General features: G+C 35.0%; 1 protein-coding gene across 5 annotated transcripts in view; it reads right to left on the bottom strand.

The window, feature by feature from the left end:
• GCS1 (mannosyl-oligosaccharide glucosidase) overlaps positions 1 to 18,575 on the bottom strand; it is a 39,757-nt gene extending 21,182 nt beyond the window's left edge. Inside the window, exons 1-3 of one of the 5 annotated variants that reach the window (XM_081762972.1) lie at positions 18,129 to 18,575; positions 11,463 to 11,681; positions 2,808 to 2,965 (exon numbers count right to left, since the gene is read on the bottom strand). In XM_081762972.1, the coding sequence (XP_081619098.1) occupies positions 2,808 to 2,965; positions 11,463 to 11,669 (365 nt within the window). In that variant the 5' untranslated portion in view covers positions 11,670 to 11,681; positions 18,129 to 18,575. The remainder of the gene's footprint in view (positions 1 to 2,807; positions 2,966 to 11,462; positions 11,682 to 18,128) is intronic. The other 4 variants (XM_081762970.1, XM_081762973.1, XM_081762971.1 and 1 more) reach the window with 4 other exon arrangements.
• Positions 18,576 to 24,640: the final 6,065 nt, after the last annotated feature.

Here is a 24,640-nt window from a genome sequence, read left to right as displayed (position 1 = left end):
CAAAAATTATTCCAGGCCCAAACGTCACCTATATTGAAAATTTGATCAAGATGGTTGAGTGGTTCGAGTTAATTTTCATTTATTTTTATATATAAATCTCCCCTTCCCTTCCCCTTACTGTAAGCTCTACCGTCAAAGAAAAAATATTAAAAAATTGCAGGCCCGAACCTCATCTAAGTTGAAAATTTGATCGAGATCGGTCAAGTAATTCAAGGGTTATTACGTTTTATTCATTTTCATATATTTCCTCTCCTCTCCTCCCCCTCCTTTAAGATCCACCGTAAAAGTGATATGATAAAAACCACCCCAGGTCCGAACCTCTGTTGAAAATTTCGTTAAGATCGGTCGCGTGGTTTAAGCGTGATGAAGTCACAAAGACGGTCACTTTTATTTTTATATTTTTAACATATATCTTCCCTTCCCCTAAGTTGCACCGTAAAAGTGAAATAACGAAAACATCCCAGGCCCGAACCTTATCTATCTTGAAAGTTTGATCGAGATCGGTCAGGTAGTTCAAGAGTTAATTACGTTTTATTCATTTTCATATATTTCCCCTCCTCTCCTCCTCCTCCCCTAAGATCTACCATCAAAGTGAAACGATAAAAATCTTCCCAGGTTCGAACCTCATCTATGTTGAAAATTTGATTGAGATCGATCCTGTAGTTCAAGCGTTATTAACTCACGAACATAGTCATTTTTGTTTTAAAGTTTTTGACTTTAGTATATTTCCGTCCCCTCTCCTACGTTGCTACGTCTAAGTGAAATGATAAAAAACATTCCAGGCCCGAACCTTATCTATGTTGAAAGATTGATCGAGGTCGGTTGTTTGGTTCAAGACTTATTAGGTTTTATTTATTTTTTATATCTCCCCCTCCCCTAAGTTGTACCGTCAAAGTGAATAGCTAAAAACACTCCCAGGCCAGAGCTGCATTTACGACAGAAATTTGAGCGAGACCAGTTGGGCGGTTCAAGAGATTAAGAGTCACAAACACAGTCACTTTCAATTTTATAATATAGATTATTCTAGTATTAAAACTAAACATTGGGTACCTTCATTACAACGCCGAACGTGCTGCTATGTACGAATAAAATAGTCTGCAAGAAGAATGAAATGTTGAGAATTAGGTTGTAATGTACTCCACTGTTGTATAGAATCGCCATAGAAAAAAATTCCTACCGATAAGGCAATGAAATATAAATTTTGGAGTTCTATCCAAGTATTAATGGTACAAAAATTTTGACATTATGTGTAATTCAGATTATAAATAAATTTTAGGTCATTATTCGGTGGCTTGCGACAGAAAGAAGGGCCTAAGCCCCTAGAATGAACTTTCTAGCTTGCCTAGCTTTTCTAGAAACATATTCAAATAGTTTCTTTCCAACGTCAAAATTCAATGTTAATTCGTAAAATAGTTATATTATTATTACTAACTACGTGGCAATTCCTCAAACTTTCTTTTTTTTTTCATATCTTTTCAGATGTTTACAGATTATGATAAAAATATTTTTCAAATAGTTAACTTCAAGTTTTTCAATTTTTGTTTACAATATATATAAATTAAATACTTTCTTCTCTTTTTTTAAATTCGAATTTCTTCTTCTAATAACGTAATTATTTTTTTAAAAAATTGAAAGTTTAAATAAAATATAATAATCTGGCACAAATCAAGAATACAATAGCCAGTTAAACTAAGAAAATTCTAAGTTTAGAAAATAAAATAAACAGTAATCGTAACGAATCACTAATACATTAACCCATTAAATATAACAAAAGGATTAACTAAACAAATTACAGTTTACAAATTCGAGAGACATTGTTGGACCCAATGCTGGGGCATAACACATTTGCGTTGATGAGTTTGTCCTCTTGGCAGAAAATGCAGTAGTGGTGGTCCATCACTGACACAAAACACTGTGCGCATCGATTTACTGGTCGATGGTGTTCGGAATTTCTTCGTTACTGGCGTTTTCACATCATGCTCTGCTATTTTGACGTAATGCAGTTTCTACATTTCGTCGCCAGTGACAATGATGTCCAGAAAATTGTCGCCCTTCTCGACGCAACGCTACAAATTGTCCAATGGTCTGACAATTCGCTTGCTCTTGTTGACATCATTAAGAAGCTCAGGAACCTACCGACGTGACACATTGTGATATTCGACGAATTGTGGACAGTGTAATAAATATTATCAAGGAAAATGTCAAGCTTTCTGGCAATGTCCTTCAGATGAACACGCCGATCCACTTTCACCATTTCGTCAACACGTAATGGTGTCAAACGAAGAACGAGGTCTGTCCGATCGCTCATTGTCCTAAACATTTTCTTATATTTTTTCAAACTCTTTGCACCACCACTGTATACTTTGCATTGTTAAACACGTGTCTCCATGCATCGGCTTCATTTCCCTATGGATATCTGTGGTTGTGTGTTCGTTACACTACAAAAAACGAATAATATTTCGCTGCTCATATGGTGTGGATGTCCTAAGCACTCTGGTCATCTTTGGCGACTGATAACAGCACCATGCGGTGCAAGAAATCAGAAGTTTCACTGCACCCGTTCCAAGAAAAGCCTATCGCATCGCTCGTATACCTTGATTTCATATTACAATGTATATTACGCACTCGAAAACAAATAGGCGCAAAAGCTTTTCAATTTCCCCTCGTATTTGGGAAAAATATCTAAAGTAGAATAGGTGTGTGTAATGAACAAGCTTTCAAAATACTTTACTAAATTTTAAGTATGCCATAGCTTATTTGACGAATTACTAGACCAAATATTTTATGTTGCATTGCTAACTTCTTACCTGATCCCTCCACCTCCAGACTGAAGATATCGAGGAAAATACCACATCAAACCAAAGACAGGAGAGTATGGTTGTCTAGTTTTCATACCAAAATATACACCTGGTCGATAGCTGCCCCAAAATCTCTCAGGGACCTCCAAACCTGATTTGACCACAACCTACAGACACAGAAATCAAAATAAGACTACAGCTTAAAGTCAAAGATTCACTACTACTTACAGGTTCTCCCGTTATTAATCGTTAGTTTAGAATGTAACTTACACTCTATAAAGAAATCACGTGTTGAGTCCCGTAGATGGTACGTTTTGAATTGACACACATGTTTATATGATGCGACTCAAAACGACGGAAAATATTATTTCTTCAAACAGCCTCGTCTAGCCTCTAGGTAAAATCTGTCCCCGATGGTCCAGTGGCTAGAGCGTGCCTTTGGTGTATGTAGTCCCAGGTTCGATTCCCGGTATGACAGCACAACAAATATAAATTCCAATCATTCACTTTCATTAATCACGCGTCTTTTTACTCTAAAGAGCATAACCATGGGACGTTACACTAAAAAATTAATTTTTCTCTAGGTAAAGCGATACATCTGAAAGAAATGTGGGCGTTGAAAATGTTTTTGAAGAAGAGTGTAGAATACGAATTTATAATTATAGCAATAGCAATGCATTCACACGGAAGTCTAAACTGCAACTTAATATTGCCAATACTAAGATTCAAGAAAGAAAAAAAAATACAGCTGGGCAGGCGACGACTCAGTGGTAGAGAGCTCATGTAAATAGTTATTCAATCTATACTAAAATTCAACCAAAGTAGAACATATATTAAATGACGGTGGATATTATTATTTGCATACTTTTTATTTTCCAGTAAATTTGACACATAATCATGAAACTTTACATAAAAAAAAGGCTCCATTTTTTAAAAAAATTTTTTTGTTAAGATAACATTCCAGCAATAAGGGGTACTTTTATCTACACAACTCTTGAGAGTTTAAAATGAATTGACCTTGTAAAATTTAATACAATAATGACACGCTGACTCGACAATGTTATTACAAGGTTGTTTTCCTTTTCCTCTCGGTATCTCACGAGATCATCTTGTTTCTGTCTTCTTTTTCAGCTTTGTCTTCTTCTGCTTCTATCCAAGTATTCCCATCATTATTTCTTTACGTCTTCTGGTTGCGTTATCCATTTTTCGCTGCTTCTGTTTCTGATCTCTATTCTTTTGCATATTTCATTTTAGTTCATACAACACTTTCTAATTTTCATGAATATCAATACTTGTACTGAACTCTGACCACCTCTTCGTCTTCATCTTTTATTATTACCTTTTTAAATCCTTTTATTAATTTTGTATTTGACTTCAGTATTCTCATCTTCATATCTAAGTTACATTGGCAGCATTTTCTTCAATGACTAATGAATTCTGTCATTCCACCAACTATCAATTAATTTTTCTTCCCGCGTCCTTCTTCAGTCAATTCTATCAATGTTTTGTTAAATGGCTTCCATTTTTCTTTTATCGAATTTAATTTCATTTGGAAACTATAGAGTTAAAATATTTTCAGTTTTCGCCATTGTAATTATTCTCCCTTATTTCTTGAAGTTTCCATATCCAATAATTAAAAAAAAAACAACTATATATATACTATATTATATATATAAATATACTTACTTATATTTACAAAATAAACTATATACTTATATATATATAGTAAGTTTGCGAAATGATAACATAATACAATTAACAGCTGATTTTACCATTTATAACGGAAACTTAAAAACGCTGAAAGTGCCGCGTACAGGTGAAAACGAATATAATATTTCTTTAATGCTTATATGCGTTTAAAAAAATTCCAGGTACACCAAATAAAATTATAATTTTTACAGTTGATGTTTCCTTCCACGTTTGACGTAATAGTAGTAACAAAAAGAAACCATGAATATTTATAGACATCATTTTTATATAAAAAATTGAGGTTGCTTACGAATACACATACGTACATGTATTTAGTATTCTATGTACGAATCGAAAGCATTAATATCAGGGTTGGCTGGTTTAAACCAAGGTTTAAATAAACTGGTTTGAACGAAAAAGAAAAAAAAAAAGAACGAAATATGCTTTAAATCGTGTGAACTTCATGGTGACGTTTCCACATGTCAAACCATCTGCATTAGTTTTATCTACTTTTCACCTTTTAATAAAGGTGTCCCATGTTCAATTCTCGGTCGAACCACAACCCTTCTTTCATGTGTAAACCAAGTAGCAGTTTGGATGTCACTTTAACCCTTTGACTACCAACGGGACACTTGTGTCCCATGAAAATAAAGCAAACACCTTCGAGAATTTTTTAAAAATCTAAAAATTCTATGGTCATGTACCATCGGTTCAAATGCAACCACGAAAGTGTTTAGTCTCAAAAACTATATGCAGATGTCAAGAATTTCGAACATTAAAGGAGTATGTGTGTATATATAAAACAATCTTCATATTGACAAAAAAAAAAAAAAAAAAAAAAAAAAAAAAAAAAAAATGGTAGTCTAATGGTTAAAGCGAGTCTTCTTTATAACCTCGGTATTACCTCGTATTAAGCCTAAACATACGAAACGAAGCCAAATTGTATGTTTTTGCTTGCCTGAATGCTTGTTTTATAAAGAAGCAAAGGTTGCCTAAATGTATTGATAGACATTGGCAAAATTTATCGACTGCCTACGTAGCTTCCAACATTAGCTTGGATTGGACTTCGTTTTAATTTTACTGAATATCTACATACTAAATTTGGAATTTAATACCTGAGTTTTAGAGTACTGATTACATTAAAGTACTGATACGTTGAGCTTAGATTTTACATGAAAAGCAATAACAGGATTTGCTTTGCATTTAAAGTAATAACAGGATTTTCCCAATGGCTAACGCGGGAGTTTCCCGATTTATATATAATTCTGTATAATGGTTTCACTTGTGCAACCATTTATCTTTTTGTCCTGAAAAGACTCTTGACAATTATATTAACAAGTATGTAAAGATCAGTATAGCGTATTTTTATCAGGAGTCCTTCGTGAGTGAGTCGGCAGACTCATTGCATTTGTGGCCAATTAGTTCCGGTTTCGAGTCCAAATGGAGGACAATTTCTCTCGGAAGTAAGCCGGGAAGCTGTTTGGATCCCGCTTTAAGCTTATAAGACCCCTTCCAGCATAACCCTGTTGTTACATAATAACAGCAAGGCGAAACAAATTTATTTCTGTCCATATTTATATTACATATACATAGAACATACATATACATAAATACATAGAACAAATTATTTAAACCAGAAAAACCTGGTTTACCCTCCCCCCCAAAAAAAATTTTTTTTTGTTTTCTCAATAAAAAACATGATTTTTGCCAACCCTGATTAATATATTCCAAGCATACATGAAAACTCTTTTGAGCAAGCACTCAAGAAAATATCGCATGTAATACAACATACATATTTTAGGCATTATTGTTTTTACATCTACACTTTTCTTGGAATATACATTAGCATCTTAAGGTTGTGCCGTATTTAACACACACACATGAAAATAGAACATGTATTTAGAGAAACATTTAATTTCAACATTTTTATACCCAACTGACAGTAAAGCGCTAAAAGCATAGTTATGAAAGCTGGTTTTGGGTGTTGCGTATGCTTACAAGAAAAGGTCAAGCAAATTGTCGCTCAAATCTGATTGCCATATAGCACATCTGATAGAGGATAATGAGGAATGAAAATGAGAAAAAATTAAGGTGCTATGGACCAGAAGGATAGGACCTACGCAGCTTCAACATTTGAATATCCAATACATTACATCATGGAAATACATAGGTTTTAAGTAAGTATCTTGAAAACCGTTAAAGCAATCAAAACAAAAGGTGTACAATATAATGACAAGAAAATGCCGTAAACAATGTTGCCAACACAGCATAAAAGTAATTTGAAATAGCACCATATACAAATATGCACAGATTTAAAACGTACACTAAACATAACAGTGAAGTGTAGTGGTACAGTGTTGCACACTGTTCAAGCTACAGTTTGTAAAAAAAAATTACTGCATCACTTGCCAAAAGTATGGCAAGACATCTAAAGAATAATAGTAGTTATTTTAGCAGTGATATACATTCATAAATTTTCATAAAAACAAATCTCGTGTGGTTCTATTACAGTCCTTTGTTCTGTTATTTGTTTCTCATTTTTTGTCGCCAGTTGTATCTGTTGTTGGTTAGTATCACTGAGAAACTGCATTTGCAACTCGGCTGGAGATTGATAAAATAGCGCATATTGTTCTTATCGCATGATTGCCTGATTGTTGCTGCAGCGCTTGCTTTTATAATGTTCAGAAGTTTATAAATATATCAGCAATGTACTTAATGTGTATAGATTGTTAATGATTTGACGAATCATGAGTTTGAAAGACAATTCACTTCGCAAGCGAGGACAAATTTTGGCCCTACACAAGGAAGTAATAAGTGCAAGAGAAATTGGTAGAAACGTTAACGTTCAATAGTCTACAGTGTTAAGAATCATTAAGAAACAGCATGAGTTCAGGCAGTGTTCCTTTACAGATTGGAAGGAAGAAGAAAACATCTGCGAGGGCTGATCGGAAATTGAAGTCACTAGCGTTGCAGAAAAGAAACATGATTGCACGTCAAGTGGTTGTACAGTAAGCCTCTCAACAGTAGTGTCTAGACTGAAGTCTTTTGGATTTGACAAGAAAGAAAAAAAAATGACAAAGAAACATAAGAATGCAAGGAACATTTTTGTGCAAAGGTACGGGGAATGAACAGAAGACTGGAATCGTGTGATTTTTTGGACGAAAAGGAATTTATGGTGGAAACGATGCTGGAGTGAAACTTTCGATGCGTAGGGGAGAGGAATTAAATGATATTTGTATATCTGAGACACAGAAGTTCCAGGCAAGCGTTATGTTGTGGGGTTGCGTCACATCGAGAGGAATTGGAAAAACTGAAATTTGTACTTATTCAGTTAACAGCGAAAAGTACATAGAAATTCTTGATCATAAATTATCTCCAACAGCTAGGAATTATTTTACAGGAACAAATCTAAACAAATTCTCCTTTCAGGATGACAATGCCTCCTGCCATTGATCTCGTTTAGTCAATAATTGGTTTACGGAGATGAATATACAGAGAATCTGATGGCCTCCTAATTCACCAAATTTAAACCCTATCAAAAACCTGTGGCATTCTATGAACAAGAAACAGCGGGAAAGGTGTTTTTAAAACAGAAACCACCTAATGGCAGCAATTGTACACATTTCGTACCATGTTTTATACATGTTAACATGCCGCAATCTTGTTCACATCATGTCCAGAAGTATTGAGGCTATTAGGAAGGCTAAAGGCGGCCATACAAAATACTAAATGGAGGACAGTATTAAAAATTATGCTATTGTTTTATTCATTTGCTTGGAAATTAATAAATTTTCTTGCTAAATGTTACCTTATAAGATGACTTTCTCAATTACTGTTTTGCAAAAAATTAATGTACTACTAGCTGAACCTGCGCTCTCTACACAGCGCATCATTCACATATGAGCACGAATCTCCTTGTTATTCCTCACATCTGTACATGTCCCTTTACAAACATAAGTGAAAGACGTCTTCATAAAAACTGACAAGAGATTCCATAAAGGGGAGATTTTTCCGATTACTTTTTCAACATCTCGCACCGTTTGCAAGATTTGAGCCTACTTCCTGTTGGAGTTTTTAATTCATGTATGATCAGGGTTTTCTTTCTTCTTGCATGCAGTATGTAATAAACAAATACATTACAGACACAATTAATTATAATGTCAGTGATATATGGTGTTCATTGGGCAAAACACTCCAAAAAGATTTACCTTAGACTGCAGAAATGGTTATCCTTCCTTTTTTCATTATTATTTGCCATGAAACAAACGCCTGAGTCATATGCAACCCCAATATACAACAATGTGCTGTTGGAATGTATAACGCGTAGGATATGATGCTTTAGTTTATTTAATTTCAACACTTCCACTGTACTCTAAAAAATGTAATAAAGAAATAATGGCCATGTTTTTTTTAAAAAAAATATTCAATTAGAACTGGACAATCTACGCAAAATTTCCAATCGATCAGTGAAAACGTCATTTTTCTAAAGTCTGTAGTTTCCGATATCTCATTGTCGAAAGGATTGACCACAAACATATAAACATCCACAACATATAGTTTAAAAGAACTCGGAAGATGGAAGCACAAATCGCGTGCATTGATTTTAGAGAAGGCTTATTAAAATACAAAGGCTCTGAACAATAATTTTATATCATAAACTTTATGAAAAAGATCTAGTCAACTAATTTATTTAAAGTACACATAGTTTAAAATGTTTGTCTCTGTTAAACGTGAAATCACACACAAACGTAAATGAAAGATTTGAAAACCAAAGTTATAGGTTGTAGCTCAGGCGCTTTTAATTGCTATTGTATCATTTTAATAGATAGATAGATATGTCTGTTCTATGTATACTTCTCATTTTGTATTAATTTTGTGAATAATTGTAGACAAAACGTGCTTGAACTAATTTAGCAGTTACAATAAACATCCAGTAACGTGCTGGTTAAATTTAAAATATGCTATACTGTATCAATCACAAAATGTATATGGCCAACCAAGAAAATTTATTGCCATAAAGCTAAGTGATGCAGTTATTTTTTTACTAGCTGTACGTGTGCTGAAAATGTACAATCGAGAAGTCTGACATGTGGCAACAAAAGGTAATAAAGGAATCTGGGTATAATATTTTTAATTCAATTCAAATGCAGAATAACACCGCTAGTGCAACATAGCAAAATGTCACTAGTCACAAAAGACTGATGCATTTGAAAAACCAAATCGAGTGATGTTATTTTTACGTCCTGTATCAGCACCGAAGCTATATAGGATGGGACCTACAGAGTAAAGTGCGATCCGAACCACTATGAAAGACGAAAGATGACAATGATGTGTAAGGTGAAAAGTACAACAAAAACCTCCATATCCAAGGTGGGATTGGAACTCGTGATCCCTAATAAGGCGGTGGGCTAGCCTTCTAGACCACACAGCTTATCTGGGCTGATTAAAAACGAAATGAGGTAGTAATAAAATGATTACATTTCCAATGCGAATATGGTAATATTAGAGTATACAAAAACACAATCATATGATGTGTAGACGAGGAAGTAAAAGAATATGTCACTTAACACAAAAGACATAAACCAAGAAAGTACTCTACTAAATCTGGATAAGATAATCTGCAAAAGCAGTTTACAGAATTAGAAAACACAATTTCTTTTCTTGCGTGTAACATTTTGTTTTCGCGAGTTGTCAGCTTATTCACCGCGGCTACGGAAGAGCATTGCAAATCCCTCACCTTTTTCTAATGCATTCCTTTATTATCCTCTGTTCTCACATATCAGACTTCTCTATTGTACATTTTCAGCACACGTATAGCTCTAATAGTGTGCAACACTGTACCACTGCACTTCACTGTTATGTTTAATGATAAAGTGCATTTTAAATCTGTGCATATTTGTATACGGTGCTATTTCAAACAATATACCTTTATGCTGAGTTGGCAACACTTTTTCTGGTTTTCGATACGGTAGTTTGTTCTCATTACATTGCGCACCTTTCGGTTTGATTGCTTTAACGGTTTTCAAGAAATTTCACTTAAACCTACATATTTCTATAATATAATTTTATGGATATTCAAATGTTGAAGCCCCGTTAAGTCCTATCCTTCTGGTCCATAGCACCCTAAATTTTGCTCATTCACTATATCGTCACAGAAAAATAAAAAAGCTTCAAGTGACAAAAATTATATAAGCTTCATATACGCTGGTTGCTACCGAAGACACAGAAGCATCCGTGAGAAGTGAGAACACGGATATACAATGTAAACGTTCACTGAAATTATATGTTCTAGATTTTACTCACTGTCTGAAATTATCTATGAATGCAATGTAAGTGTAATATGAATAAGATCTTCAAAAATAAAGAATACCACACATTAATCTGCATAAAGAATTGTGAGTTTGAACGCAAGTGGTGACGTTGTTTCCGTTACCTCATCTGGGCGGGTGTAGGAGCTTCAATTATATTTTAAACAGATATTGACGATAGAATAAAACCATCCCCTTAATGTGTGATTTTCTATTTTCAGCTGTATTTCGTTTCCACAAATGCTGCACACATCCTCGGACTACTTTTCAGAAGTTTATTGAACATATTACTCGTTATATTCAGCTAATGTCTTTTCTTTCTTTAACAATGAAGTATACTGTAATTCGTTGAGCACCAATCACAAGTATCTATTCCGACAAAAATAAATACAAACTTACCGTTGATACTCCACGAATATTATATTTCATTCTTATAGAAAAGAAGACACTTAATTCGATGTAACAAGATAGTGTTCAATCAATTTCTGAAATGTTGCACGAAGATGTCTGCAGCATTTAAGCAAACGAAGTATAACCGATAAAATGGAAATTACGCATTAAGGTAATAATGTTACTCTTTCTTCTTTATACGTAGAATATTTGAATACATTAATACATATGTATTACGATATTGGAGATATTTTAATCTGATATTAATATCACTTACCTTGTCTTTGTCGAAGGGCGAATTGACTCTTGTTTCCAAATAACCTAAATATCCCAGATACCCTGCAATCACACAAACTAATGCTGTAACAATAAGGCACCATGCTGGCATAGAATTATCTGCAATTCGTTCTTTGCTATGCGCTTTTCCGCTAGTCTTATGACTTCCTTGATCCACTGCTGTACCAGGTCTACGACTGCGAGCCATCTTTATCTTTTACTGAAACGAAAAATGATCATATATATTATAAACGCTGAAATTAATACTTACATGTTCCGCCACCATCACAATTTGACTGGGAGCCAAAATTTGTGACAGGACATTCATGAGTTTTAATTTACAAGTTGTGATCATATGCTAGGTGCTGAGTTCAAAGTAAGTTTATAGATTAAAATACTATCTTTCTTAAATAGCAAAATAGCTAATTACAGTCACGTATCTACATCAGATTAATAATTACCGTTCTGACCTAGCTTGTCAGTAAAAGGTCCTTCAAGGCAATTAGAGAAAAATCTCACTTAACAAGGCTTCACAATTTATTAATGAATAAAATGAAATCTTTGAGTTTTACCTCCCACGATTATGTCGGCTAGGCTAAAGGAGACGGTGATGATGAGAAGTGAATAAAATGGTGGAATGAAAGTGGGAGGAAACGGGAGAACCCCGAGGAAACCCACGCACACGGTGTTTGTCCACCATAAAGATCAATTGACGGGAGCAGAGTTTGAACCCGGGACCCCTTGCACCAGAGGTGAACGCTTTACCACCGAGCCACCGCGGCCCTCATTAATGAATAGTAATCACAAATAGTAAAGCGTAAAGACTCTGTGTGTCACCTTAATGAAGTGACACACAATAATCTGCTAGTTAACAGTGTATTTTGATACATATACAGTTCATACGACAAATGAGTGATTTCATCCAGGAAAACAAAAACTATCAATTAATACTGGTAACAAACGACATATTTTGGCATCACAAAAGTTTCTTTTATTCGATTTTAACGATTAAAACGCACATGAGAATCTACATTCAAGGGTGTTATTTTGTTCAGCTTAATGTGATCTATCGACGATTGATACAATGTCTTATTATTTTAGTTAAACAGAAATTAAAATTTAGGAGTTGATGATAATTGTAGGCTATCCCAGTATCTCTAATTGTACAGTGTCGTCTTGTCCCTCTCATCACTTCAATAAGTGAGATGGTTCTCCTTAGCATCAAATTTTAGGTTTACGAATTAATTGAGTTTTCTCCATTTTATCGAAAACTATGTCATCAAACATTTTTAGGGTCATCAAGTCTAGGAGGCTCAGGTGGGCAGGTCATGTAGCCTGAATGGAAGAAAGCAGAAACGCTTTCAAAGTCTTTAACTGGAAATCCAATCGGAAAACGAGCATTACGGAGATCTAGGCGCAGATGGGAGGACAATATTAAAACGGATATCGCAGAAATAGGAATACAAAGTAGAAACTGGATCCAGCTGGCTAAGGATAGAAGTCAATTGTTAAGAGTTTTAGTGAACCCAGCATACCTCCTGGTTTCATGGATCATAGAGTTAGTTAACGAAAACTATGCACGAGCTTTTAATAATATCTTTCGCTTGACACATGTTTCACCTTTGATTTTTTTTTCTTTTCGTTAAACGCTAATAATAATATTGTAAAATTTATATACAATCATTCAGCAAAATAGGGTACTTTGTCTTTCATAAATAACACCTGACTATGGTCACAACGGTTTAAATTCTTATACGTTACAATCAGATATCAATCGAGAGCTGCCTTAAACATACAGTACATTTGTATCTTATGGTATGACGATGAAGATGACAATTACAACAATCCCTTGAAAAAAAAAAAAAAAGTTTTATTATGTTCACAAGCACCATATAAGCGAATTTTTTTTATATATAAGACAGTTAAGTAAGTTAGAATACTTAATTGAATTCTGGAGTGATTGCTTCATCTGGTAATTTCAATTAAGTTTACAGTCCAAAAACATTCCTAAATATTTGAGCATATTTTCAGATTAAATCTTAATATTGTTGAATTGTACGTCATATTGGTGAAGATTCCGCTTCCTGGTAAAGACGATAATTTTTGCTTTATTCCAATTTAATTCGAGACCATTCTATAGCATTCATGTATTGATATGATGTAGGTTACTTTTCATAGTAATAAGGTTTTGTTCAATGGTTTTGTTTCCAGCAGTTACAGACTAAACACTGCTAAATCAAATGGCGGTTACTGAACCTTTGTCCCCATTATGAGTAAATCAACATAAAGAATAACACTACGTTATTACTACTTGTAGAATTTTAGATCAAAGCCTATTAAATCTTTACAAGTATTTAAGATATAAAAAGCAACGTAGCAAACTGATAGGTATTGTAGTGCCTACAATAAAGATATAATTTAGTGATTATTTATTATGTTAAACAGATTTTTTGATTAACATCTTTCCATCTTGTTTTCTGTTCAAGAATATAAGTTAACTTTTTCTCAGTTAACGCCCCACAGTTATGTCCTTTAGGCTAATCGAGACGGATGATTAATAAACATAAATGATTGCGAAATTGAATTATTACGTAGGTGTGATGTATTTATAATTTTCTTATATCCATACATGACATAAGAACAATCTAACCATCCGACCTCAGAGTGGAGAAGAAAAGATTGGTGGATGCTACCCATATCTTCATAGAGAATCTTAAAAAGTCAAGAGTTCGGTGCCCTTGATTTGATTCTATATATATTTATATTCACGCACGGAACCGTCGAGAACTTTCCTAAGATGAAGTGGCATTTTCTTTACAGCAAGCACACGACGATGAAGAATGCAGTAACTGTTAGTGTAACTTGTAGAAACTTCCTTTATTCACGGTACGGCACCAGCAGTTTTCGCCATCATTGCTCTCGCCCCATCGGTACAAACATCAACGCATCTTCCCAAGGTATGTATTTTCAGTTAAAATGTATTTAGAACGTTGAATATTTCCTTTTCCGTGCGTACTTGCAAATAGTCTACACAGGTCTTTTTCAAGTTCATGCTGGTATCTGATGAGGACGTGCAATACTGTAAGCCCTTCTGTATCTGTGGACTCATCCATTTGTAAAGCGATCTCAGAGCGTTGCAGCCGCGAAATCAGTTCACTCTTCACATTTTCTGCTATATCTTCTATTCGACAAGATATGTCATTTGAAAGTGGTACAGCAGTAATAACTTTATATACTTTTATCGTTTAGCAAGTACTTAACCATGTCCATAGCACAGGGTTTGATGAGTTGCTCTCCAATAGTATGCGCAACTCTAACTGAATAAATAAGATGCTTCCATGGCATTTTCATTCTCAGTGTGACACTTGCCATATTAATTCTTGGGCATGTAACTCGTCGCTCTTCAATTGGAAATATTCAATTGGCATATCTTGATGACACTGTCGAAAATGACGACGTAGTTTAACGGGAAAGAAGTTGTTGGGAAGCACTGTTCTATACATAATACAATGCGGCAAACCGTTACTGGTATCAATGAATCCAAGAGATAAATAACTTTCATCATACTTACGCTTCCCTATTGTTCCACGAAGTTTATTTCGAGTTGAAGATTATTCTTCTTTACTTGTATTGACTGCTCCGGAACTGTCTTAATTACGAAAATATATTTTGCTAGACCCACATCCGGTGAATAAGGAACAACCTGAACATCAGACTTTGTAACACGAGAAAACGATGGTTCACAATCTTCTCTAGTCGACTTTTTATTTTTCTTCACTGTCCCAAATTTCAGCCATCAATCTATCTTTTGCACAGAAACACGTGCTTAAACGGAAATTCTCAAGTGATATACATCTTACAGTTCAATTGCGATCATGCATCTCAACAATATACATCTGAATCAAAATTTTAAAATACATACTATGTGTGTCTGCATAAGTAGTTGTGTAAAAACTGACAGGGAGTACTCAAAATTATACATACTCTGCTTGTGCTCATAAAGAAAATACATTTCCAGAGAAACAAACAAAAGAAATATGAAATTCACTGCACAACACATGAACTGTTAATGGAAAAGGGTTATCTGGGTACTAGCACAATCTACCGGGCAGTTTATACACTTTTATAAAGCCTATTCTTTTCTTGGAGAGAAAATCGAAGATATTAAGACGTTCCCCTATTTAGGAAGTCTAATATCTTCGGACGGAAGAAGAAAAGAAGACATAAGTTCAAGAATAGTGCAAGCTAAAAGCATTCAATAGAAAAGAGACCTGCTAACATTAAGAATTGTGTCGTTGCACGTTCGAAAAATATTTACTAAGACCCTGGTATGGAGCGTGGCGCTTTACGGGTCGGACATGGACATTGAGAAAAGCTGAAGTATTCAAGCTGGAAGCATTTGAAAAATGGAGTTCGCACAGAATTCTAAACATACCATGGACCGAAAGGAAAAGGAATGAAGACGTACTAAAGGAAGCTAATAAAGGACGACAGATCATGAAGATATTAGGAAAAAGAAGAAACAGCATACTTGGCCATCTTATTCGGCATTCCGATTGGATCACAATGTTGATATAAGAAAAGGCAGAAGGAAAACCAGGAAGGGGAAGACCAAGGATAGAATATCTACACGCAGTTACGAAGAAACCTTATCAAAATATAAAACAGCTCTTCCAAGGGAGGAAAATTTTAAAATCTCCATATTGCCCACCAATCTACGGTTGAGGTGAGAAAGAAGAAGATTCTTTTCTTCCCTCCAAAGATGACATAGGTAGAAGATAAAATTCATGGGATGAAAAATAATTTTAGATATAAACATTCTTATTTTTTGCCCAAATCGGTGGGAATAAAAACTCTGACGAAAGAAATATATATTTCCAAAAGCAGAGAAACTGCCTGCAAAAAATTCTGAAATACAGTATCACGTGATGCGAAGAAAATTGCAGTTTGCTCACAACCGTAGTTACCAGAAAGCAACAAATTCAAAATACACAGAGATTGAGTGTTGACTAAGGACTCCACAGTATGTGAAGCACCATAAACATCTTCCAACCAAGAGCAATCTGTGAAAGTTGTTCCACTGAAGACAGTACTTCTTTTCGAGATAGCTATTTTATTTCATGAATTTTGTAGTTTCTTTATTATTCTTAAGTATCTCCCGGAGCCGTCGATCACATTTAAAGGAGTCCCGGGACTCAGCGGAACACACTTTGAGAAACCCTAAGAGATAATTAATTGTAGGTAATTTAAGATTTAGACCTAGGAACTCTAGTCTTCCATATTGATGAAAATGGATCGTCAAAGTGCAAAAGAAATGACTTGACTGATGTCACAATCTGATTTTCCTCTATCCTGTCCGCATTCACTCGCGCGTAAATGTGGCAACGTCGCGCCTCATTTATATTAGAAACTTAATATATTTAGCGAGGGATGCGTCCGTAGGGAGAAGGCGAGTCACGGGAAGTGTGTATCCAAATAAACGAACATAGAGCAAAACAATGTATATGGCACAACATTACTTATCTTACCTGTGGAATTATGTATTTGAACGTTGCTCAAGACGTTATAGGCAATGTCTCGATATGTTTTCATTGCTTTCATCTTTGTGGAACACGTTTCAAAATTATGTGGAACACTTGCACGTGAGTTAGCACGTTGACTTCACTTCATTTCACTTGGTGGTTACTAGCTACGTACCGAATCCGAAACAGGTTCCACGTTTATTAACGTAATTTTACGTTGATACGCATCTCACAGGTAAGAGGCAAGGTTCGAGAACACAAGTCCCCGCTAAGAGTTCCTTTTGTGGCTGGTTAATAGTGGGATAGGTTAGGTTAAGGTTCCAGTCACTGGTCGACACAAACTAAATCCTTGCCCAGTCCCCTTCCCATTTACACTTCACAGATGACGAGAAGAACCCTAAAACCGGGTTAGCGGGGAAAGGTCAATAACACGGTCAAGTCCATTTTCGGTTTTTGAGGTGTGGTCTATACTTAGATGTCGTCTGCTACTCCGGGTAAAGTTATATGTGTGCTATTCCGTGGTGTAATTTGAAACCCCATGCGAAAAGTGGGTGAGCCCATACCTACGTAATAATACTTCTGCTAGGGTTACTCTCGTCATCTGAGCTGTAGCTGTAATAAACACAGAAAACAACGTGCCCTGCTGGGCTCTAACCCGCTTTCACTCGCTAACGCTCGCTCGGCAATACTATGTGAATTAAATATTAAACTTTGGTACAGAAAGGAACCAACCTAGCTACTAACCTATATGGGGGGAGGGCCTGTGTTCTAGACCCTTTCCGTTACAAAGTTCTTCTGTAAAATTTTACAAATTCGTGGATCCGTACAATACATCTGTGCCGTTTTGATAACTGTAATATTTATTTTTTTCTTGTATCACAAAAGATACTTCCTCTGTAAATTTTACGAATCTATGATTCCACCCTGCACCAAATTATCTATAATACGCCCATTTTACAAACAATTCATTTACTTAACTTCAGATCAGAACGAGAATGTGATGATGCTTTTAAAATCTGATCTTAAAATATCAAATTACGTATGAATTTTGGTTTGTTTAATATATAATTCAAAGTAATTATTATGAACTGAAAGGAACTTGGACTAGAGACAGTACAATAAACCATAAATACAAAAATACTAACCGGTATTTACAGTTTGCTCCACCATTTCAAGTTTAAGAAATTTTATTTTAAATAAATAACTCATAAAAAGCTCACCTTAGCTTCTTACAAGCATGAGTAACTATTTAATTAGGTATGGAGGTTGCTATAATAATTTTTCCACTTGCTGCTAGTATACGTCGAGATAATTACAGAAAACGTATCAGATTCAAAATATGCCGGTAAATAATACGAAACATACTAAATAAAAATGATGCGAACTTTAAAAATGAATAGACAAGAATAGTAATTACAATTCGCACTCACAACATCCTACCGAATCGCAACATAACTGATTTTCCACACTCTACAACACAAATTCCATAAATACAAGAACAAGGCATGCCACGGTCCTAATCTCAACAGTCGCAGGCCGCTCTCTTTTCTTCGCTTGACTTGGTGACTTCTGCATCGACTACAGTACAGTGTTTCGACGCTAGATAGCAGCAGTAAAATTTTCTACCTGCTAAGTTGTGCCATGTATTACTTAAACCTATGGATATCTACTTCATCCGTACCTTCTAACCTTAGAGGAGATTGCTCACCAGGCAATTGCCGGTAGGCAAGGGCGCCGATTTCTCCGTAAATTTGGGGGCCCCATTTATATGCAGAAGGTATATATATGAAGATTTTACAACTAATTGCACTCAAATTAGGCCAAATATTGTATATTCACAAATACAATAGGGGGCCAACATGAGCTTTGGGGAGGTCCGGGATCCCCCCCCTTCCAGGATCGGCGCCCATGCCGGTAGGTCACTTTAAAAGACAAAGATGAAGGAACGAAATAAATCCTTAGAGATGGCTATAAGATGCTAAATAAAATAATGTTTTCTAAATGTAGGAGTAAGCTGTAAGAATAGCGGAGATATGGGGGAAAAACTCAGAGCGCCTTATGCAGAGTCGTTCTGAAGCGTGATTAGTGCCATAGTAAAGAGTTTGACTAACATATGTTTTCTGCAGTAGTCAGTTTTTAGTATGACGCTAATCTTATGTCAAAACACCTCTGCATAAACTACAGAATCCACATTAAAACGGCAAGGGGGGGCGATTGAGACGATCGCCCCTCCCAGATAGGATATTTTTTAATTTAAAAATAAAACCTATCCTAAGAATTTTCTTAGACAGGTTAATAGAGCTAGGAATAGAACTATTCTAGGTTAATAAGTCTTCGGAAGTTAATTCTACAGATGAGCTACTTCTCTTTTTCTAAATTTATTTTTGCAATACAATCTCACCTTCATTTGACTTCGAACGACCCCGTCAAACATTCTGCCTGGATTCGCCCCTGAAAAGGGCTAGAACCAAGAAATTTATGTAATATTCAGTAGCGTAGCGTTAAGTTTCACAATGGATATCTATCTATCTATTTTTAGGAGTACACTTGGGGAATACAGAACACGATGAAAGAGTTAACTGGGATAATCTGAAAAGCAAAATAAAGAAGAGTCTTTTAAGGTGGCAGCACTTTTCGTATTGCACTTCATATTATAGTCGTCGCCTATTATTGAATACGTTTGTGGGATCAAAGTTGACACACGTATTTACGGCTTTACAACCTCCGTTGGATTTTTTACAGCGAGTAGATAAATTATTTTTGAATTTCCTCTGGAATAGACATCATTGGCTACACCCAAATTATGTATTTTCTCCAGTAATGCAAGGTGGTTTAGGAACAGTGCATATTTATAGTAAAGTAATATCGTTGCGGTTACGTTTTATAGCAAATATTTTACGATCAAATTTTCATTCAGTTCTTAATGATTTAATTTTGTTTCACTTATCATCCTGCTGTACACATCCATTAAACCCTGCCCATTTTTTTATTATGGATTTTAATTGAAATAGCATTAATGGTGTAAATTCTTTCTACTCATCTGTTATTAATTCATGGAAGCATATGAATGTCTATCCAAATCTGGAAAAATTTACATTGGATTTCTTTCGTTCTTTGCCCGTTTACAACTGTCTAATATTTCGATCAAACACAGGTTTGATTTCTTTGAGTCCTGAATGGAAGCGATTATCTGTATATCTGTATATGCAGTTGGAGATTTAATATCTGAAACTGGTAGTTGGTACGAAGAGGACCATTTTGATTATTCAAATCTCACAAAATGCTCCCAACGTGTCTTGACACTTGGTTTAAGAAGATTTAAGAATTTACTGAAACAATTTTTGACAAGAATTGATCATATGGCTGAAAATACGATAGAATATACCTTTTTGCGATTTGGAACAAACGATACTATACATTTTCCAACAACATCAAAAACGCTATATCGGCAGGTACTTTCTCGATCATTATCTCCTAATCCAATTACAAATAAATGTCGTTGGACGAATGAAAGGATTCCGTGGACTGAAATATGCCGATTTCCCTCAATTGGATATAATGCTCAGAATTCCTGGAGGTTTTTACATGATAGGCTAATAACTCCTGAAAGACTGTATCAATGGAAGAAATTACATGGTCCCAAGTGTCTTTTCTGCCCGCAAGTCGGTACAGGATTACATATAATTTATGAATGTGATACTGTTCAGTCAGTTTGGAAATTTGTAAGCACTTTGATCTGTAAAGTTTTGGACTTAAACGAAATACCTAATAGTAAACTCATGGTAGGATATTTTAACTCTAAAAAGTCAACTGCTATTTCTCTCTCTAACTTTTTGATTACTTTAGCACGTAGTACAATATACATTGTATATAGATATCATTTATATTGCAGTTTCAATTGTCCTCTGGATTTTTTGAGTATCTATATTCGCCGTTTAAAGTATGCTATAAATAATGCTTATAAAGAAGCTGTATCTCAAAATAATATTGTAGCCTTCGCAAATATATGGACATACAATGATGTTCTTTGTACCTTCAACGAGCAAGAACTTGTGTATAAAATATAATATGCACTTATATGTTGAATATAAATACGAAAATTTAAATTTGTAGAACAGTGTACAGTCTAGTTTATAAAATATTGATGGTAGAATTACCGATGTAACCTTATTGAATGGAAATAAAAATCTATCTATCTATCTATCTATCTATCTATCTATCTATCTATATATATATATATATATATATATATATATATATATATATATATATATATATATATATACAGTAAACCCCCGCGAACACGAATTCCACGGGACTGAAAAATCAGGAGTTCGTGTTAAAAAATTCGTGTTAACCGGGGACCCAAATTTTATTATTCGAATACATTTTCTCCATACATACACACTACAGTATACAGACTATACATACCACTACAGTATATTATGTATGTCATAGAAAACTAGAGATGATATCGAGACGAGACTGAGTAGTCTCGGTTCCAAATTCGAGACGAGACCAAGACTCTTCTCCGTCTTGATACCATCCACAGAATTGTATCGAGACGAGGCTGAGAGTTTCGGTCTTGTCTCGATTTCGAAAAGCACGGCTCGGTCTCAAATTCGAGCTAAGATCGAGATCGAGACTAGCTTCGGTCTCGGTACCGTCCTCTGAAAAGTGCAAACACTACAGTAAGCTTATTATCCTATCTTCGAAAATTAAAAAAAAAAAAAAAGCTTTCACGCAGAAAATCCAGGTCAAGTTATAAAATTGATAACTCCGCTTGCAGGTTGGGTACCGCTATTAACGGAAAGATATTTATGTCTGCTGTCACCAGTTTGGAGTTACAGGGGAGAGAAGATGTTTTGTCTCGAGCTGTCGCCAGCAGCTCGTCTGCCAAGCTCCTGCATGTTTAGCGCTTGACGGAGGACAGAATCAACACCTCATAAGATAGGAAAGATACCTGTTTCTGTTTTTTCTCTTATTTACAAGGCAATTTTCGTCTGTATAAATACTGTATGACAAAAACTGATCTGAAGTGAAATCTAAAATAAGAAAAATGATCTTTAAAAAAACTAAGGATTGAAAGTTCGTGTTAAATGAAAACATTTATTGACTCAAGGGACTAAAAATTAGTTCGTAATTCGTGCTAACCGAAATTCGTGTTAACCGATAAAACTTCCTATAAGATAACGTACAGCGATGCCGGGACCGAAATTTTGTTCGTCCTAACCGAGTGTTCGCCTTAAGCGAGTTCGTGTTAACGAGGTTATACTGTATATATATATATATATATACAAGAGAGAGAGAGAGTTCAGTGCTTCACGATTATGCTCTGAGACTAAGGCAAATGGTGATGAGTTGGATAATAGTGGTGGAGTGACGAAAGTGGGAGAGAATCTCGAGAAAATCTACACACAAAGTGTATGTCCCGTATAAAACCAACTTGGTGGGATTTGGAATCTAACCAGGGACCCTACGCGTCAGACGTGTCTGCTCTGCCACCGAGCTACCGAGGCTCCTCTTTAAACACTTGTTACAAAATTTTTCCATTTACATTATTCCATAGATAATAACAATAGCATTAGACTTTTCGATTTAACCATTTTCTTTATTTATTTTGGAATTATTTGCAGTTTAAAACCTCGTATCGATATTGCTTGTAACTTCGTATCGCTTGTAACCTGAAATCTACATGTTTATACTCCATATATATCCAAATATATGAAAATTATCAATTATATAGTCTATTATTTGGGGCCGCGGTGGTTCGATCCCAGTTCGCGCCAAGTGAATTTTGTGGTGGACAAACACCGTGTATGGAGTTTTCTTGGTGTTCTGCCGTTTCCTCCCACTTTCTTCATTCCACCATTTCATTCATTTCTCATTATCACCGTCTTCTTTAGCCCAGCCGACATAAGCGTGGGACGTTAAGATTTCATTTTTAATATATTATTAGAAAAAACTCAAAGATAAACTCAAAGATTTCATTTCATTTTTAATATATTATTAGAAAGAGCAGACACATGGTGCAAAATATCGCATCGATATCCAGAACCTAATAAAATTATGAGTTTAAGGTTTTTACTTCCTGATAAAAACCTCTGAATGAGTAAAATTATAGGAACTCTCTTTTAATAATAATTTCCGAAAGGAACATTTTTAGCGCAACAATTTTTACAAACTCTTAACAAAATTTCGTTAGAAACTTATTTTCGCGAGGTTGCACTACTATATATAATGTACAGAAAACTAATTTCGATAGACACATTCCTTAGCGATTAAATTAAACCAGTATATCGATATAAATTTATTCTGACAAATCTCGGTATATGCACTAAATACATTAAATTGAATTAATAATTTACTTTTATGTATAATCTTCCTATTAGCTTTGCACAATTCCTGATTCAAAAAGTAAACTCATAAATGGGCTATTTTTAAAGTTAAACTTAGACATGCCATTTAATTACAACTGGTGCAGTAAATCTATTTTCAATCATTTGATTTGCACATAATAAATAACTAACTCAGACAAATCCAAATACAAATTTACCTAACGATTTTAAATACAACAACAAAATAGCAGACTACAAAAGCTCCTGCTCATGCTTTTGCCTTTCCCAGTGTTGATACACCCTGGTATTGCGATTAAACAGAAGTTGAACCTAGATCGTGAAAGATTTATATGAATTACTGTATCGATAAAAGCTTCTTAACGTAGTTATTAATTTACGCTTTTATTTCCTTCTATTTCTTAATAATTTTCCTTGAAATATGATTGAATATCTAAAAGGAAGAATGAAAAGTATACTGGATTTAAAATGATATCATTTCGCTAAGTATGGCATCACTGCTACTGAGACGTTTTGCCCAATGTCTCTTTGCTGGGTTGTTTCAGCGAGTGAGAAGCCTACAGCCACATGTGCGCGCCGCTTTCTCAAGTGTATTTGTTTCAGCCACGTTGAGACATATTTATTGTTGTCTCTGTGCAGCCTGTTTGACGGAGATAGAACTTTTTTTCCGAGTTTTGAAAAGTAAAATTATTTAGAAACACTCTATTACTATTCTTATTAACAAAGCTATCGCTGGCCCTAGTATTTCTATATTTTTCTTCAACATGAAATGAATATTAGTTCTTATTAATAAGGAAACTCTAAAGCTATGTTCTTTTAATTTGAAAGGGTAGACAGTGTCTCAATGTCTAATAGCAGTAGTAATGGCAGCACCCTATCGAAGTTTGGACTTTGACCCCGACCTTTGTGACGTCATAGGTCAAGGGTCAATGACCTTGGCCAGGAGCCAATGACCTAGGGGTACTTAGGACCACCCCCTCTAAATTTTGGCAGGGGTACCTTGGCCCACCCTCTAAATTTTGGCAGGGGTGATTACGACCACCCCGCTTAAATTTTGGAAATTGCCAAATCTAAAAATTTGGTATGGTAGCCTAGGACCATAGTATGTACCTCTATCAGTATTGGGGGGTCTATGTGTTCCCTTTCATGGGTAAAAAATTGCCAAAAATTCAAATTTCGGAGGTTTTTAACCTAATTTATCCCGTTTGACGAGGTGTTATTATCATATATAGTTATATGGGCGTATACAGGGGTCCATTACCTTTTATAAGACATGGGTATATTAATGCACCCCTTGAAAA

The sequence above is a fragment of the Thermobia domestica genome, chromosome 1 (assembly GCF_964235325.1).
Source record: "Thermobia domestica chromosome 1, izTheDome1.hap1.1, whole genome shotgun sequence".
Classification (NCBI taxonomy): Eukaryota; Metazoa; Arthropoda; class Insecta; order Zygentoma; family Lepismatidae; genus Thermobia; species Thermobia domestica.
Note: the sequence above shows the minus strand (reverse complement) of the source record. Positions and strands in the feature narration are given on the sequence as shown.